Source organism: Coenobita brevimanus, chromosome 51, assembly GCF_032717465.1.
Source record: "Coenobita brevimanus isolate Jiangsu-jjx chromosome 51, ASM3271746v2, whole genome shotgun sequence".
Classification (NCBI taxonomy): Eukaryota; Metazoa; Arthropoda; class Malacostraca; order Decapoda; family Coenobitidae; genus Coenobita; species Coenobita brevimanus.
Window position 1 is genome coordinate 3,705,556 of NC_137004.1, and position 17,328 is coordinate 3,722,883.

General features: G+C 43.1%; 1 protein-coding gene across 1 annotated transcript; it reads right to left on the reverse strand.

Moving 5' to 3' along the window:
• Positions 1-450: 450 nt before the first annotated feature.
• LOC145400245 (arylsulfatase B-like) lies at positions 451-15,367 on the reverse strand. The gene is made up of 11 exons (XM_080272758.1): positions 15,225-15,367; positions 12,358-12,521; positions 11,842-11,945; positions 9,985-10,094; positions 9,133-9,194; positions 8,069-8,173; positions 6,863-7,043; positions 4,571-4,679; positions 3,952-4,137; positions 1,769-1,845; positions 451-654 (listed from the first exon to the last, which is right to left on the reverse strand). The coding sequence occupies exons 1-11, from the start codon at positions 15,334-15,336 to the stop codon at positions 473-475; spliced, it is 1,392 nt and encodes a 463-aa protein (XP_080128884.1). The 5' UTR covers positions 15,337-15,367; the 3' UTR covers positions 451-472.
• Between the last annotated feature and the right edge of the window lie 1,961 nt (positions 15,368-17,328).

Below are 17,328 nucleotides of genomic sequence, written 5' to 3' on the forward strand. Positions count from 1 at the left end.
TGTACAGTGCAACAAAGGTTCAAAACAAACACCACAGAATCAGTTTGGCATTTTATTTCAACACGACGAACTCTCGCAGGTTGAAAATACAAGCGTGTTCGTTGACCGTGTGATCAACGTCGCCCCATGAAACCGTTAAAAGGGAGGGAGGGAGGAAGATGTAAACAAAGAGCCATGGTGGGCAGAGATAGTGGTGGGATGGGCTGAAAATCTGTTGAGTGGTGAGGCTGGGGCAGGAAGTACGACCTGTGAAAATGGACGTTGTATTGTCAAAGGGTCACACACCAACCATGACTTCACGCGTCTGCCAAGGTGCTCAGGCCGCGTAAACTATTTCCTCTTTGACGCATGCTACTTCCTGACGATCCTAGGATTAGATGTGACTTTTATTTAACTTTTCATCAATAAGGGGCTGCTCTGAGGTTGATAAAATCGTCTGGATTTAAGAATAAACTAGAGACTCGTGAAGGGGTCAATGCGCCACACACCACCCCGGGGACCAGTTGCCCTCCCAGTTGCTCGCGTTCCCTGCAGGGTCCTGGTCGGGTTGGTCTCTGGGCACGAGGGACTCCAGCTGGGCCAGAAGCAGGGATTCCAGTTCCAGTGCCAGGTCAGGTCGTTCCCCGGCCAGGTTGGTCGTCTCGTTGGGGTCGGCTGGGGTCGTGGTGGAGAAGGATTGTGGGTTAGAGATATGTGCATAGGGAAAGGAAGATGGGTGATCGATTGGTGTGTGTGTGTGTGTGTGTGTGTGTGTGTGTGTGTGTGTGTGTGTGTGTGTGTGTGTGTGACAGACAGATAGAGAGACAGAGAAATCTTACTTTCCAAACTTTCCTGATTAATCAGCCGCATCATTACTAAGATTTCTCTCGGCGTCACAAAATCGTCTGGCGTTAGCGTAAGTAAAATTCCAAGGACAACGGATGGCAAAGCGGTTACTCAGGCCGTACGTGAAGCCTTTGACTTCTAGGCTTTCTCTTAGCTGAATCAAATCGTCTGGCGCTGGTGTGAATAAGCTACCTACGTGCACGACCCACAGCGAAGGGATTAACACCTCCCCTTCCATGCCGTGCTTTTCATGATGTCTTTCTTGCTACCTTCAGACGATTTTATTCAGCTCAGGAGAGACTTTTGGGACTGGGAGAGAGATATAGCTTTCATAAATCCCATTCGCTGCTAGAGGTGTGTCCACAGCTGAATAAAATCGTCTGGAGGTAACAAGAATTAAATAAGAAAACCCATCATCGGATTGGAAGGGAAAGAGATTTCTTTTAACATGAACATAATAGTGTGGATGATGATAATGATAATAATAATAATAATAATAAGAAGAATAAATTGAAACATATATTAGTTTGGAAATCGTAAGGTCTGTACTGAACTGGATAATGACGTATGGAGATAGGAAAAACGAAAAAAAAAAATAGTCTGAGAGTAGGTAGGGTTAAGATGAATAAAATCGTGTAGGGATAGAAAATAAAGTTAAAAATTGGGGTAAAATCCTCTCCTAACCTGATTAAAATCGTCTGTGGGATACAGGAATAAAATAAAAAAAATGATAGATTTAGAAGGGCTAGGGGTCAAAGCTGAATAAAATCGTCTGAGAATAGCGAGAATAAGTAAACATAAATGTGATGGAATTGGGAAGGTCTAGATAAATGAAATCGTCTGAAGGTGGTTTGGAAGGGTTAGGGATGAATAAAATCGCCCCGGGACAGCAAGAACGAAAATTGGGATGGTACTGGAAGGGTTTAGAACTTCAGAGACTCACCGTCCAGATCGAAGAGCCAGGGACCCGTCTCGATGTCGTTGTCCTGCTCCCCGATCACCAGCTTGTACTGCCCCACCCTATGGAAGACCCGGTGGTGTAATGGTTAGCATGTCTAGCTCGCAACTGGAAAAGCCCGAGTTCGATTCCCGGGCCGGTCAGACTCCTGGATACAGTTTGTTTTCCCTGTGCCCCTGTTTATCGTCAGTACAATTGGTGGCCAGGGTTTAAGGTCGATTGATTTGTTGTTATCGACTTAGTAAAAATTGTGTGTCTGCTTGATGACCGTCGTGCAACTGACAGGCTTTCTTTTGTCATACTCTGACACACACACACACACACACACACACACACACACACACACACACACACACACACACACACACACACACACACACACACACACACACACACACACGCACGCACCCACACACACACACACACACGCACGCACGCACGCACGCACGCGCGCGCGCAGAGAGAGAGAGAGAGAGAGAGAGAGAGAGAGAGAGAACACTTATTCAAAGAGTTCAGTGTTGCAAAGTGTTTTCAAGCTGTCAGTTTTTACTTTAAATTTTTCCGTACTGAAAAATTAATGAAAATAATCTGTCTTCAGTCTTGCTACGTCAGTTCCATCTAAAGTGGCGTCGTATTCTCGCACAGTCTTGTGAGTCAAATTATGCTATTTATGATTAAAACTAAACTAAAAAAGAAAAAAAATAGTGCGTTTACGACGAAAAGAAAACCTGTCCCACTGAATAGAAAAATATATCAGACAACTAGAAAACGAAAAACTGTCATAATGATTTCTTGGACAGATTGTCAAAAGCTTAGCCTAGACTTGTTTCATAAAATGAAACTGCTGTTACATCACAGTGTAACTGAAGTTGATCATGAGTCAACAAATGATTGAAATTGCTCAGCAGGATATCGTCACCGGTAAAACTGGCAAAATGACACATCATGATAACTAAGTATTTGCAATTTGGTAACAAGCCATAAAGCATCGTGTCAAGACATCCCTTGTGTTAACATACAGTTTTACAGAAATATGACCTTTGGTTCTATCATGATTACATTAAAATAAACGCTTGAGTCCTTGATAAAATTCACTCCTAGTAATAGGTCTCTTCTGTGTTATTCTGGGTAACATCCATTCATCCATCATCTTTCCCCCCCCCCCCTCTTTTTTATCTCCAAGAGCAAGAGGCCAGGGGCTAGGCTACTCAGTCCCGCAATTTAAGTCAAAGATGGACAGCTTCCCTCGCCCCTGGGTGACATTGTGTACGTAATAAACTCCATCTGGTTGGAGTGCCTTAACCCACTAGACCCCCAAACGTCATTTGGTTATATGGTTACCACCCAGCTTAGTAAATATTTTCCTGCTTTTCAAGAAACCAAGTGATTTGTCATGTATGTGTAACAGTTACCTTACGGATGCACTACATCAGATAAGTGGGTGATGGGCTCCCCAGCCTGCCGATTTTATTCATTTTTGGCGAGACATCCTTGGGCACTGGAGGTTAAGGTCATTCTCTAGGGAAGTAATTTGAAGTCACAACGGTCGGGGGCTAAATAATTGACTTATTCTTCTCACCACTACTTGATTTTACCCATCTTAGGGGAAACTTCTTAAAATGATGAGATTAATGAAGACCAAATATCACCCTTCAAGTTCGAAAATCCTGATCTTCTGGAAACAGCAGGAATAAAATAAATACGCGTGAGGGCCATTTTCTGGACAGCATACGAAGTTTAATGCCACCCCTTCAACAGCGATTTTTTTTTTTTTTTTTTTTTACAAATTAATTGTTGACATCCTCTTGTGCGTCATTTTTGTCGTTTTAATACTGACATACTGTAATTTGCAGCAATAGCATACATGAGTATCTGGAGGGGTAATGTGCTCAATAAGTCTAAGGAAAGGTGCACCGAAATATCCAATCATTAAGAGCACGACCCTGTATCTCCACTCTCGCCACTCCATGATCCTGTCCTTATGTACGAGTACTACCCAAAGACATTCTCCCACGCGTCATACTGTACTTCAACTCACTCCAAGCCCTTCCCTTCATGTACTTCAAGCCACTCTTTCCTAATGTACTCTTCTACCCAAAGTCAGTCTTCCGTCATGTACTTCACTACTCCAGGTCTCCACAGCCTCTCAAAATACAACCGTGAGTCACCTGATAGCGCCGGTCATATTGCCCGTAGAATCTTGGTCCAGATCGTATATCAGCGAGTCCCTGGTAGATGGTGTGTGGCCGGTACGCAGGGCATCCCACTGGTCCACGCCGTCAGTGGTGGGCAGGGTGGTGGCTCCCGCGGCGGACAGGAGGGTAGTGTACCAGTCAGTCACGTGTAGGAGACCACTAGGGGAAGTATTTATGAAATTTTGTGAGCTTAAGGCATGTATAATACTGCTGGTACATACATTTATTTCACTCAGATAACTGCCAAATACTCCACAGTCAAGTTGCGGTGAATATTAAGGTGTGAAAATTACGAAATGCAAAATGATCTCTGATAACAAGCAACTGATATGGAGACTTGATTTTTCTGTTGACTGGTTATAGTTTTTTCACCTTATCCTGGCTCAGATTTTCGTCCTTTTGTGATTTGTCTCTCATATCTCGGTGGCAGAAATAATATAGTGCTACGGTTCTAGATCTTTTCCATAGCAATTTTTCGTAACTTCCATGATATTAGAGTGCTAAGATATTGCCACAACTTGCAAGATGAAGGGACAAAAGTTTTAAGTCAGAGTAAAGTGAAAAGTGTATATGATCTTTTATGAATACTGACCTATGTGTGCGTGGCGTGTCGAGCAGCATAGATCCATACAGCAGGCCAGGGGCACGTGTTCCGCCCTCCCACAGAGTACCTTTGTCCCCACGCAGAGGCAGGTTTAAGCCTGGTTGGGGCGAGGATATGAGTGGCCTTGTAGATTTCGTAACACCTCTTCCTGACCGATTTCTTTTGTACATTACATCTTAACTGTTATGCTTATGATAACCTGGTTTCTTTGGGTTCTTCTGAACAGGAAGGAACACAAAACACACTTGTGCTACACTCCAACGGTACAAGACAAGAACACAAATCCAGGGTGGCGATACAACAGGTTTATTACTATCCTTAACCTCTAGATACAACACTGTTAACATTAAGCCAAAGACATACAGGACATACAAGGTAAATAGTCAGCCCGGGAGACGGGGTCTTAATCTGAGGACCTGAAGGGACCTCTCTCCCAAGTGCGCTAGGGAGATAGCCACGAAGTCTATACACAGAGAAAATAAAAAGAGAGGGATCCAGGAGGTGAGTTTGCTTCTGTACTGTAGGATGTTGTTAAAAGTATATCAGGAAGGAAAAGGCCAACAGGAAGAAACCACGACTTTAGTTCCGAAAGGGGAAACCAGATATCTATTTCTCACTGAGGACGTAGGGGGCAGACGTTAGTGTGGCCTGTTCCCAAAGCAGTCATGCAGGGACGTTATAAGAAACTGAAAAGGAAGGGACAGCAAGGTCATATGCTTGGGTCACCAGGATCTCTTTGCCAAGTGTAAGGGGGAGGGGACTGATGGGGCGTGGAGGGGGGGAGCATAGGGATGGGGGTCACTCTGGGTATTGCGGTGTCTTGCAGTGGATGGTCTGGGAGAGGGAGACGTCGTGGCTTCATCGTGGCTGAACCGTTTCGGGTCAGTTTAGGAAATGGAGACGTCGTGGCTTCTTCATGGCTGGACCGCTTTTAGGCCAGTTCAGTTGGTGAATCCACGGAGTCGCGTTAGGCCAATTCCCATAAGACGTTGTATCGAGCGAACATCTGCGGTTTGCGTGGGGCCAAATCAGAGTCAGAGAAGCATCGAGCTTTCTCCTTAGTACTACATCAAGCCAGTACTGTACTGAAGAGCTCTGGCCGTTTGCAACACTTGGGGCTCTGATCGTGACGGTGGATGTGCTGCGGCTCGTGGCGAGAGGGGTGGCTAGTGGTGGTGTGTGCGCGGTTCCTGTGTCCCTCTGGCTTGGAATCTCGTATGGTTGCGATGGGCGAGGCTGTTTCCTGTCTCCTTATCGGTGGTTTTCTGTGGTAGCTGGAGCGGGGACTGTGCTAGATGGCTTCATCCCGGGCATCTTATTAATATTCTCTTGTATGAAGTTTGATCATTTTAATATTTACACAGTTTGTATCGGTAACATGCGAAGAGATACTGAGTCGTTATGTGCCGAATAAATCCATAAAGAAAAATTATTATGAAATCTCCATAGGTATTTAGAATATGGTCCAAAAACCCGGCCTTTGAACAAGTATACAGCAGCTACACGGGTTGACAGCACCAGCTGTATGACAGATTAGTGTGTTTTTATCAGAGCAGTATTTTTGGTTATTAATTTATGATAGTACATAAATGCAGTTTTGTAAAGTTGTGAAATTCTGTTTTACTATCAGTTGTTATTGTTGATCAGCCCCAGTCTGGCTGAGAAGACTCATCAACCACGGACAAGCAGCCGCCCCTGCAGGGCCGTGCTGTTCAGAAAACCAAAGTTCCCTTGCGGCTGATAGAGCCTCGTCACAGCGAGGGGAAAAATTTGAAGGTTTGGCTTTGGGATGGATGCCGCATTTGCGTCTCTCCAGCCAGTTAACAGGGACACCCCGGTAGGCCCCACTTCACCCCATAACATGGTTATTACCCAGCGCTGTTAATGACTTCCTGGGTTGCAGGAAACCAGTAGACTTGTCATTCGGTGTAGAGCCACTTGAAGTGGAAGATGAGTAATAGAAAATGATAGGAATGAAAGGAAGAAGCAGGAAGAGAGGAGGGCAGACAGATAAATAGAATGATAAAGGTGAGGGAAGAAGTAGGCAGCACTACATCACGTGAGTGGATGATGGTCGCAACCACCTGCCACTTTAACTACCAGTAATGTCCGGATGAGAGTTCTGCTTGCCTTTCCAGAGAATCAGATCAAATGGTGTTCAGTACAGCAAGAGTAATGAAGCAGTATAAATAAATGCCTATTAACTGACACAGAGACAGACAGATAAACAGAGATATAAATAGAGACAAACACACAGACATACATAAAACACTGTATTACCTGGACTAACACCACCATTGTCCGAAGAGAAGACGATGAGAGTGTTGTTCAAGAATCCCGAGCTTCTTAACGTGTCCACCACTCTGCCCACAACATCGTCCATGGCCGTCACCATGCCCAGCAGCGTGCGTCTGCCCCCGTTACTCTCTTCCGGGTACAGGTCCTCATATTCGCTTGGCACCTGAAGGGGCATAGGTGAGCACCGGAGGGGGAGATGAGGGGTCACCGCGCCACGTAGTAATCTATATGCAAACCTCATAACATAGTCTCATTCCCTTAACCTGCGGGTGTTAGGCAGCGACCTGAGGCCAATTTCTATCCTGGCCCCGTCCGGCACCCCTAGTAATCAAACTAATAGGTGGATGAAAGGAATAAGGGTCAGCCAAGGATGAAGAGATTCTGATAATAGGTCAAAGGTCAAGATCACAGGACCAGGTCAACCTAAAGTTCTGATCCGACATGGACCAAAGCAGGTGGAAGGGTTGAGGATTAGGCAAGAATGAAGTGATTCGATTTTGTGAACATTCGGTTGGTCAAGGTCACAAAGCAAGGTCAAATGTTCGGCCCTTAGACCAACTGCTGGGCGTGGATTAGGCAGTCTTTGAACGCTTCTCCTTGTTTTTCCTGCTATCAATTTCCTGTTATCAGTCTCCTGGTTCAAACAAAATTTCCTCTTATCAGGTAATTTTCTTTTATCAATTTCCTGTAATCAGAAGAATTTTTCAGTTATCAGTTTCCTGTTATCAGAGAAAATTTCCTGTCATCAGTTTCCTGTTATCAGACAATGTTATTTCTGTCAGTAAAGTTTTTCCGTAGTTAAGGAGTTTACTAAGGCGATATCACATAATTCCTGTTGGAAAGTCTATCCTAAGCTGAACAACATCATCAGAAAATGGCAGGAAAAAAAAAAAAAAAAAGACACCCTTGGGATCAGTTGGTTAACCTCTTCATTTTTTTTTTACTTTTTTTTATTATCTATCTATCTATCTATTTATACTGTACTTTTTGTTATATTCTTCTGCCCCTAGACAACTTTATTCAGCTTAGGAGATGCTTTACGAACTGTAGGGGTTAGATATGCAGTCGACATAAATACCTGCTTCACTATTAGAGTTCCTCCTTAAATTAACTAAGTCCTTTCGTGTTATCGTGGTTTAAATACGAAATATATCCCGGAAGTGACGTGGTTGCTTCCTTGTGACTCACCGACAGTGGGGTGTGTACGTTCTGGAGGGCGAGGTATAGGAAGAAGGGCGACTCCCTCCTCTCCTGTTGCCTGATGATCTCCACGGCACGGTCACCATACAGGAACTGAAGAGGCAACATTCATATCTTTAGGCCAAGATTAGCCCTGTATCTGTTTATATCTATCTGCCTGCCCGTCAGTCTCTTTATCTGTCTGTCTACGTCTGTCTCTCTGTCTATCTCAGTCTATCTGTCCATATGCCTATTTTTTGCTGCCATTTTTTTTTTTTTTTTTTTTTTTTTACAATTAATGACCTGGCACGACATGGCTCTAGGGTTGAGAAGATTATTATGAACTAGGAGGGGTACTTCGCATGGCCCAGGTAAAGCCTTATGATCATGCTTATCAGTGTTGTCTGGGATCCTGGATGGCCATTCCTGTGGGAGAAGATCTCAGGGTTCCATTTTGCCCATTGAACCTATGCTCCTCCTCTGCCACATTTCCCCAGGGATGTATTCCCCATGGACCTACCACGGACATTTTTACCCACTGCCCATCCACACCACCAGTCCGTCCACCCATCTGACCAGTCGTAGCCAGTAATTTCCATGGAGAGGAGATTGACATACAGGCAGATAGACAAAATATTCCTCTCTCTCTCTCTCTCTCTCTCTCTCTCTCTCTCTCTATATATATATATATATATATATATATATATATATATATATATATATATATAACGGATATTATTTCAGGTCATTTTAGATATTAACTTACTCTATTCGTTTAATAATTAGAATCTGTATATTACGAATCTTTTTGAAAATAAGGATGGTAGATTTTACTGTAGTTCAGTGAAAATTTAGTGTTTGCATAGCTGCGGTCAACAAGGATTCTGTTGACGTCTGAACAGAGATGCACTGATCAGTAAACAGACTGAGATTTCCTTAACAAGCATCAAATTGTACAGGAGAGTAGATGAGAAGATTGGACAATAAACTAGAGTAGATAAGAAGATTGTACAGTAGATCAGAGTTGATGAGAAGATTGTACAGTAGGTTAGAGTAGATGCTAAGATACCTACCGTAGAGTATGTTCCTGCTGCCTCCTGCGCCACCCTCTCACCGTCACGGAAGTCGTATCCACCTGAGGGGTAAGCGTGTGGGTACCTGCTTATCTATCTGTCCATATTTATCTATACACCTGTCATCTGTCTATCTAAATCCCGGAGGAGGTGGCCATGAACAAACCACTCTGTCTCCTTGCTTCAAACCGCCTTTCCTCCAGCTCACATCATTGTATTTAATTCTATTCTTACGGCCTCCAGACGATTTTTTTTTTCTGCTAAAGGGAGGCCTCTTGTAGTGAAGGAGCACATGAAAGATATATTTAACTTCTCCAGCTCGATAAAACTTCTCCAAATTTGAATAAAAATATCTGGAGGTAACGCCAGTAAAATGAAATGTGCGTCTTCGAAATTAGTGTTTGATAAGTAAAAATTAAGTAAAATGAATTACTACTACTACTACTAATAATAATAATAATAATAATAATAATAATATAATAACAATAATAATAATAATAATGATAAATAATAATAATAATGATGATAATTTATTATTTTTCATTATTTTTAGTTTTATTATTATTATTATTATTTATTATTATTATTATTATTATTATTATCTGATGGAACGGAGTAACCTGGCCTAGCAAGAGATACCCTCAGCACACCCCACACTAGATTGTAGGAACTGGTGCTCAAGTGGTGACATTTGAAGATGTTTGTCTAGTTTTTCGTTTTTGAGTGCACTATTGGGTTTCGGGAGCAAGTTTTGTGATTTTCAGAGAATATATAAAATAGCATAGACGTGTGTGTGTGTGTGTGTGTGTGTGTGTGTGTGTGTGTGTGTGTGTGTGTGTGTGTGTGTCTTACCTGTAACCATTTTTGTGTAGTATGTCTCCATTGCATTATAGTAGCCGTAGAAGGTGTCGAAGCCTCGATATGTGGGGGTGTAAGCCCAGTCACAGAAGCCAAGGTGCCATCTGTAACAATAAATACGAGTTCTTTACACACACACACACACACACACACACACACACACACACACACACACACACACACACATTTAATACCCCAGGACTGAGGTACACACACACACGATCCATTCCCCTGTCCTAACTCAGGCTTTGAATTGCAGGAAATCAAGGAGGCAGTCGAACCATCCTCTGCCCCCCTGTTCAAACTCCCTACACATATCTTTGTTATAGGACGAAAATTACTGCTGGTTATAAATGTTTTCTGCAGGAAGATCAGGGAAAGGAGCGCAAAAATCTTCCTATCTCTAATTCCTGCTGTGCAAAAACATATTAAAGTTACGACAGGGAATCAGTCGTAAAAATGTTTGAGTATCTCACACCAGTTGACCAGACCATAAGGGAGTTAATGGTGAAAATATTAACACTCAGGCTCCTCTGACTCACTCTCAGTTGAATGAAACCGTCTGGTGTTAGCTTGAATTCAGCACTAGAGCTGTCTCAACCATTAGCGAGTTAAAGATGACAAAATTAAGCACTCAGGCTCCTACAGCTCACCCCCAGCTGAACAGAAAACAAAACAGAAAACGAAGAAAAAACGCTACCATGAGAGAGTTACTTTATCACTGACAACTGTAATACTGTTTCACCTTGACTTGGCCCACATTTTCGTCCATATCCGGGTTATTAATTTCACGTAGCTCAGTGGCAGAATAAGACATCCTTTCCAGAGCACTTCTTCGTGACTAGCTTCTTGTTTCATTGCTACAGCACAACATTCAAGACAGATACGTCAGTTCTAGGCCAAGTAAGTGAAAGGAGTAATTTTTTTAAGGTACGCTATCGTATCTTCACGACCTACACTGTACTTGGCCCATGACCCCTTAATTCCGGTAATGTTTTTATTATTATTATTATTATTATTAATATTATTATTATTATTATTATTATTATTATTATTATTATTATTATTATTAATTTCTTTGCTACTTCCAAACGATAGTAATCTAAGGAAAGGCCTCTCTTGAGGAAGCAATTATCGAGTTGGTGACTTATGCTACTTACTAATGATTCTATTCAATTTAGGGAGGTCATCTCGTACTGAAAGGGTAAATGAAGGCTGCATCTAACCCTTCCAGCTAATTAAAATCTCTCCAAAAGTGAATAAAATCGCCAGTTGATAGCAAAAATGAACCGAAAAGACGACACTGGATTCAGAAGGCTAAGTGGATAGAGGCGTTCATAGATATCATACGCTAGTTATCAGCAGATGAATCCACCCTAGAGACGCACCAGTCCTCTAGAACCTGAAGCCTTTGAAGCATTACATTAACACTCAGCCTCAGTGACTCATTAACAGCTGAATAAAATCGACTGGCGTTAGTGAGAATTCTGAAGTTGTTCCGACCATTATGAAAAGAAGGTAGTGCAGCAGTATGGTATCATTCTGCCACTGAACTGTATGATGCGAACAATACTAGAATATGATGCCAGTCACGAAGAAGTGCGGTGATAGGATGTAGCGCTGCAGTATTGTCTTCATTTGTCGCTGAGCTGTAACGCGAGATAAGACACCATTTCGATATTATTTGATGATGTTTTTATTCAGCCATTAAGCCACGTGAAGAAAAGTGCCATTGGAAGAAAATCCCCTGAAAGTTTAGGCGGACAAGCTAGTGTGAGTTTAGAAGTACCTCACTTTCCTACAAGTATAAGTTTAAGTAAGTTGTTTCCCCTCATCCCCTCCCCGACTCACTTGCCGATCATGTGCGTGTCGTAGCCAAGATCCTTCAGCCGTTCAGGGAAAAGTGTTTTGTTCAGCGTGAGGCCCGTTGGTTCCATGGTCCGTATGATGGAACCCTGTACAAGGAAACACAAACGTTATATTTTCCTCAGTGTATTTCAGGTGATGCTTATTAGTTCGTGGCGCTTTGTCCTTACACCCTACCTCACACAACTCCTAGATACTTCTAAATGCGGTTCTTGTTTTAGCGGCCGATTTTCAGTACTACTAGAAAACTTAAATTATCACATTAAAAAAAATTGTTAATATGTAGTGATTAAAAAAAAAAAAGTACAGAAGCAAGAGTGCATTAGGGGTTGAAGCACATTACACCTCAGCATCCTCTTGAATGTTTCTGATGCAATCTGTGTCTGTATTAGAAAGATATAAGTGCCAAAAGAAAAAAAGACAAAATGGAAAATAATTCGCTAAGGCAGAGGTGCTCCGATGCCTGCTGTGTCACCTGGAATGTGGCCCCGTAGTACGTACCTGTCTGCCGAGGTGGTAGGGGTAGTATCCAGTGAGCAGTGCCGAGCGTGTGGGTGTGCAGAGGGGCTGGACGTAGCTCTGGTCCAACACCACACCCTCGTCCGCCAGACCCTGCAGGTGTGGCATGCGTACCTGAGCGTCGTGCCATGAGACGTCGTTCCAACCTGGCCAGAAAGAGTGAGGCCTCGGTACAATCACGTCGGCATCGAACGTGGGAATTATCGCAAACTACAGCGATATTGAAACGAAATAACACAGAAGCTAACATTCAGGTGTAAAATAAATCGCTGGAGTACAGATCCTACGAATCATTCTGTTACCTAGAATGCAAACTAGTAATTAATGCATTGAGTTTGATCGTGTGGGTCGGGATAAAAATTGGAAGATTACAGGCATTCTCCTTGCCACTGTCACCCACGTTATGTCTGACACTACAAAAAAAGGAATGTTCAGAACTTGGACCATTGAAACGGGGCCTTGGTCTTCTTCTTCTTCCTTGTTCCTTCCTTCCTCCTCCTCCTCCTCCTCCTCCTCCCCTCACTGAGGGTCCCTGTTAGTCAAGTGACCACCATCGGGACTTTTTTAATGTAGCAGGGGTCACTGCATCAGGATGAAACTTGTGTACTTGTCCCACATGGGAGAGTTCCTTGTCTCAGTGGAGTGAAAGGAGCTAGGGCCTGATTGACTGCTGCCTACCTAAAAAGCGCCAGGCAAGGCTGCCGCACCACCCCTAAACATCCACTCTGTGCATTGCACATCCACACTGTGCACTGTGCAGCCCCCTTTTATCTAAGACACCCGTCATATATATTTCAATCTCCTAAAAGCAAAGAAAGCAATATAAGCACAGATTAGGATCTGCACAGATAACCCTGAGTTAATGGTCACTACTATCACTTTCGATCTGTTATGGGCTGTGGATCACTGAGGGGTCCCTGTTAGTCAAGCGACCACCATCGGGGATTTTTTTAATGTACCAGGGGTCACTGCTTCAGGAGGAAACTTGTGTACTTGTCCCACATGGGAGAGTTCCTTGTCTCAGTGGATTGAACGGAGCTAGGGCCTGATTGACTGCTGCCTACCTCAAAAGCACCAGGCAAGGCTGCCGCACCACCCCTAAACATCCACGCTGTGCAGTGTGTAGTTTCCACGTTATGTCCACAGACTTCCCATAAACTCATTGTAACGATTTATAATGTCATGCCATAACTATTAGTTGATTTGATTACTTTCCCTTTCAGGTTACTCATCGGGTAGCTTATAGACAAAGTATTATAGAATATGACTTTTCCTTCCCAGTTTTTCCTATGAAATTTCCATGTCAGTTTTTCCATGCTGCATGGTGTTTTTTTCTCACTTTTTCCTGGAGGGTTTGGTGGTGGGGGGAGCCTTCTTTGCTTTACTACCCTTATCCTTCAGCATGTAGAGTTAGATCTTGTAGTCATAGTTTTCTCTGTAACAAGCAGCCTGGAAAGGACCATAAGGTCTGTTGCTGTTTGCTTTCCTATGTAATTCTATGTAATCTTCTTCTTCTTCTTCTAACATTTACCTCGACTTACTCGATCAGACAGTTTACATCAGAATAGCAGCCATTTTCAGAGTGTCATAGGAGGCTTCATAACACATCTTCCTCGGCAATTTATCTGGCATAGTACACCTTAAGAGTATCATGTATGCAATTATTATCCTTTCAGTATCGCTATAGATTACCTCAGTTGCGTACAAGAGAATAAAAAAGTGTAATGTAAAAAAAAATCATTGAGGAAGAAGTGTGGAGAATTCTGTGCCACTTACAAATACAACACAGTGACCTCAACTTTAGCTTGACGGAGGCTCTTTCGGCGTTGCTTACACACATTTACAAAATAAAACGAGAGAAATCGTATTTTAAAAGGAAATTTCTGTAATTCTAGCTCTGCATGAAGAGGAAGCCAAAATCTCTTTATGAGGATAGTAGGGGCTCATTAACCTTGTAATAAAAAGATAACTTTAACCTTGATGTTATATCCACTCGAAAACAGTGTGGGATCTGCCACAACTCTCCATTTAGGGATTACCAAGGATATTTTGAGTAATGATATTGCCTAAGTATCTGTTGCTTAAACTAGACTGTTGCATCACTAGTGCAATATTGGCATCTGTTACACTGCAAAAAATTAGTGTTACAACAATCTAACTTTGATGTGTGGTGATGGTGGTGGTCAGCTTTGCAGAGTCGGACTGAGATTGTTTAAGCTTTGTGTGGGTAAAAATAACTTAATATCAGTTATTAAAGCCACCTGAGCAAGTGACGGAGCGTGGAGTCGATAGGAAGGAATATCAACGCCTCTGAATCGCAATTTTCCATTAAATAGTTGACGATAAGGTTTTGTATTATCGTCTCTCTCCTTAAGGATACAACGGGAGATGTATATACATGATATTTATTCCTCTTTCGTACAAAACTAATGACTGGTCTAAAGTAATTCACTGTGCTTCTTTTACCTTAACTTGGCCCAAATGTCTGTCCTGTTTCACCTTATTTCCTTAACTCCGTGGCAGAACCAGACAGTACAACGGCTCAACGTCCTTTCCACTGCACTTCATCGTGACTGGCACCAAATTCCGGCGCTAATACCTTGGAACAGATCAGTGTGCAAGATGGATAGTAATTTTCGGCCAAGTCAGAGTAGAAAGGGTATAGGTGTGTATAGCTTATCGATGTGCAGTGAGATGCGATGCCTCTAATACACGCTCAAATAATAATAATAATAATAATAATAATAATAATAATAATAATAATAATAATAAATAAATAAATAAATAAAATCGTTACCCTTGTGAAGAAATTTTGTCTTCGAACTGAAATGGTTATCTACAGTACTCACCCAAGTCGTCGGCTAAAATAAAAACGATATTCGGCTGCGTCTGAGCTGCCACACAGGCCCCCATGACCGCCATCACCGCCAGCCTCACCATCATCATCTTCATCACCATCATCACCACCACCAGCCCGCCTCCTCACCTGCCCGCTTCAGGTCTGACAAGTTTTTAAGTTTGGGGTTATAAAAGAGTTAGATTTTCCAGTTTCTAAGCAGCTGATCTACTAAGACGAGTGCAGGGCGACTGAGCTCGGCACAGGTGTTGTCAGCGGTATCATTTGCTATATATATGACACACACACACACACACACACACACACACACACACACACACACACACACACACACACACACACACACACACACACACACACACACACACACACACACACACACACACACACACACACACACACACACACACACACACACACACACACACACACACACACACACACACACACACACACACACACACACACACACACACACACACACACACACACACACACACACACACACACACACACACACACACACACACACACACACACACACACACACACACACACACACACACACACACACACACACACACACACACACACACACACACACACACACACACACACACACACACACACACACACACACACACACACACACACACACACACACACACACACACACACACACACACACACACACACACACACAACGGGGGGAGAACGACCAATGACTAATTTTGTTTCTTGAAAGTTAAAAGCAATTCCTGAAGACGCATGATATAAACAGACATGAATCGACCACAAGCTGCCTTTTATAACTGAAATACCTGTAAGTGACCAAGAATAAACACCTAATTAAGATGTAAGATAAAATTAGGGTGACGATGCTACAATGATTTTCACGCCATCCCTTTCCTCTTCTCATTCTCTCCTACCATTTCTGTCGTTCTTCTCCTCCTCTTCTCGAATTTTGTCCCTCCTCTTCTCTGGTTCTCCCCTTCCTCTTCTCGTTCTCTCCTTCCTCCTTCCTCTTCTCTCGTTCACTCATTCCTCTTCTCTCGTTCTCCCCTTCCTCCTTTCGCGTTCTCTCCTTTTCTCGTTCTATCCATCCTCTTCTCGTTCTTCTTCCTCGTCTATCGTTCTCCTCTTCCTCTTCTTTCGTTCTCTCCTTCCTCCTCTTCCGTTTTCTCTTTTCTCTTCTCTCGTTCTTTCCTTCCTCATCTCTCGTGTTCCTTTTCTTTCATTCCTCATACCTGATCCGCAATTCCTCGACCTAGTCCCTTATCCCTAATATTTAAGGCATCCTCAACATCTAATTCCTAATATTTCATCCCTAATATTTTATCCTTTTGTATTGAGTTCGTCTCTCCTGATCCCTCATCCTTCGTCCCTCATTCCAATTCCTCCTCCCTAATTCCTAATCCCTAATTCCCTGTCCTTCACCCCTACTCCACTGTCCCTAATCCTCCGGTCCTCACCCCTAATCTCTCATTCCTCATCCCTAATCCTCTGTCCCCTATCCCTAATCCCTTTTCCCCTCATCTGAAGTCTTTTTTCTCTTGTCTCTAATCCCACATCCGTGTTCCTAATCCCTTGCCCCTCATCCATGGTCCTTCATTCTTAATCCCTCTTGTCCTTCAACTAATCCATCATCCTAATCCTTTCCTAATCCCCTATCTCTAATCCATCGTCCTTCATCCGTAATTCCTGATCCCTAATCTCATACCTCTACCCCCTCATACCTAATATCATCATCGTCCCTAATTTTTGTCCCTAATGCCCTAATCTCTCACCCTTAATGTCTCCTTCCTCATCTTTTATCCTTCAGTCCTCATCCTTATCCCCTGTCCCTTATCCCTCATCCCTCATCCCATGTCCTTCATCCTTCGTCCCTTGTCCCTCATCCCCTGTCCCGTATCCCTCATCCCCTGTCCCTTATCCCTCATCCTTCGTCCCTTATCCCCTATCCCTAATCCTTCGTCCCTTATCCCCTATCCCTAATCCTTCATCCCTTATACCACATCCCTCATCCCTTATCCCTAATCCGTCGTTCCTTATATCACATCCCTCATCCCTTATCCCTGGTGCGAGATAACAGGTGG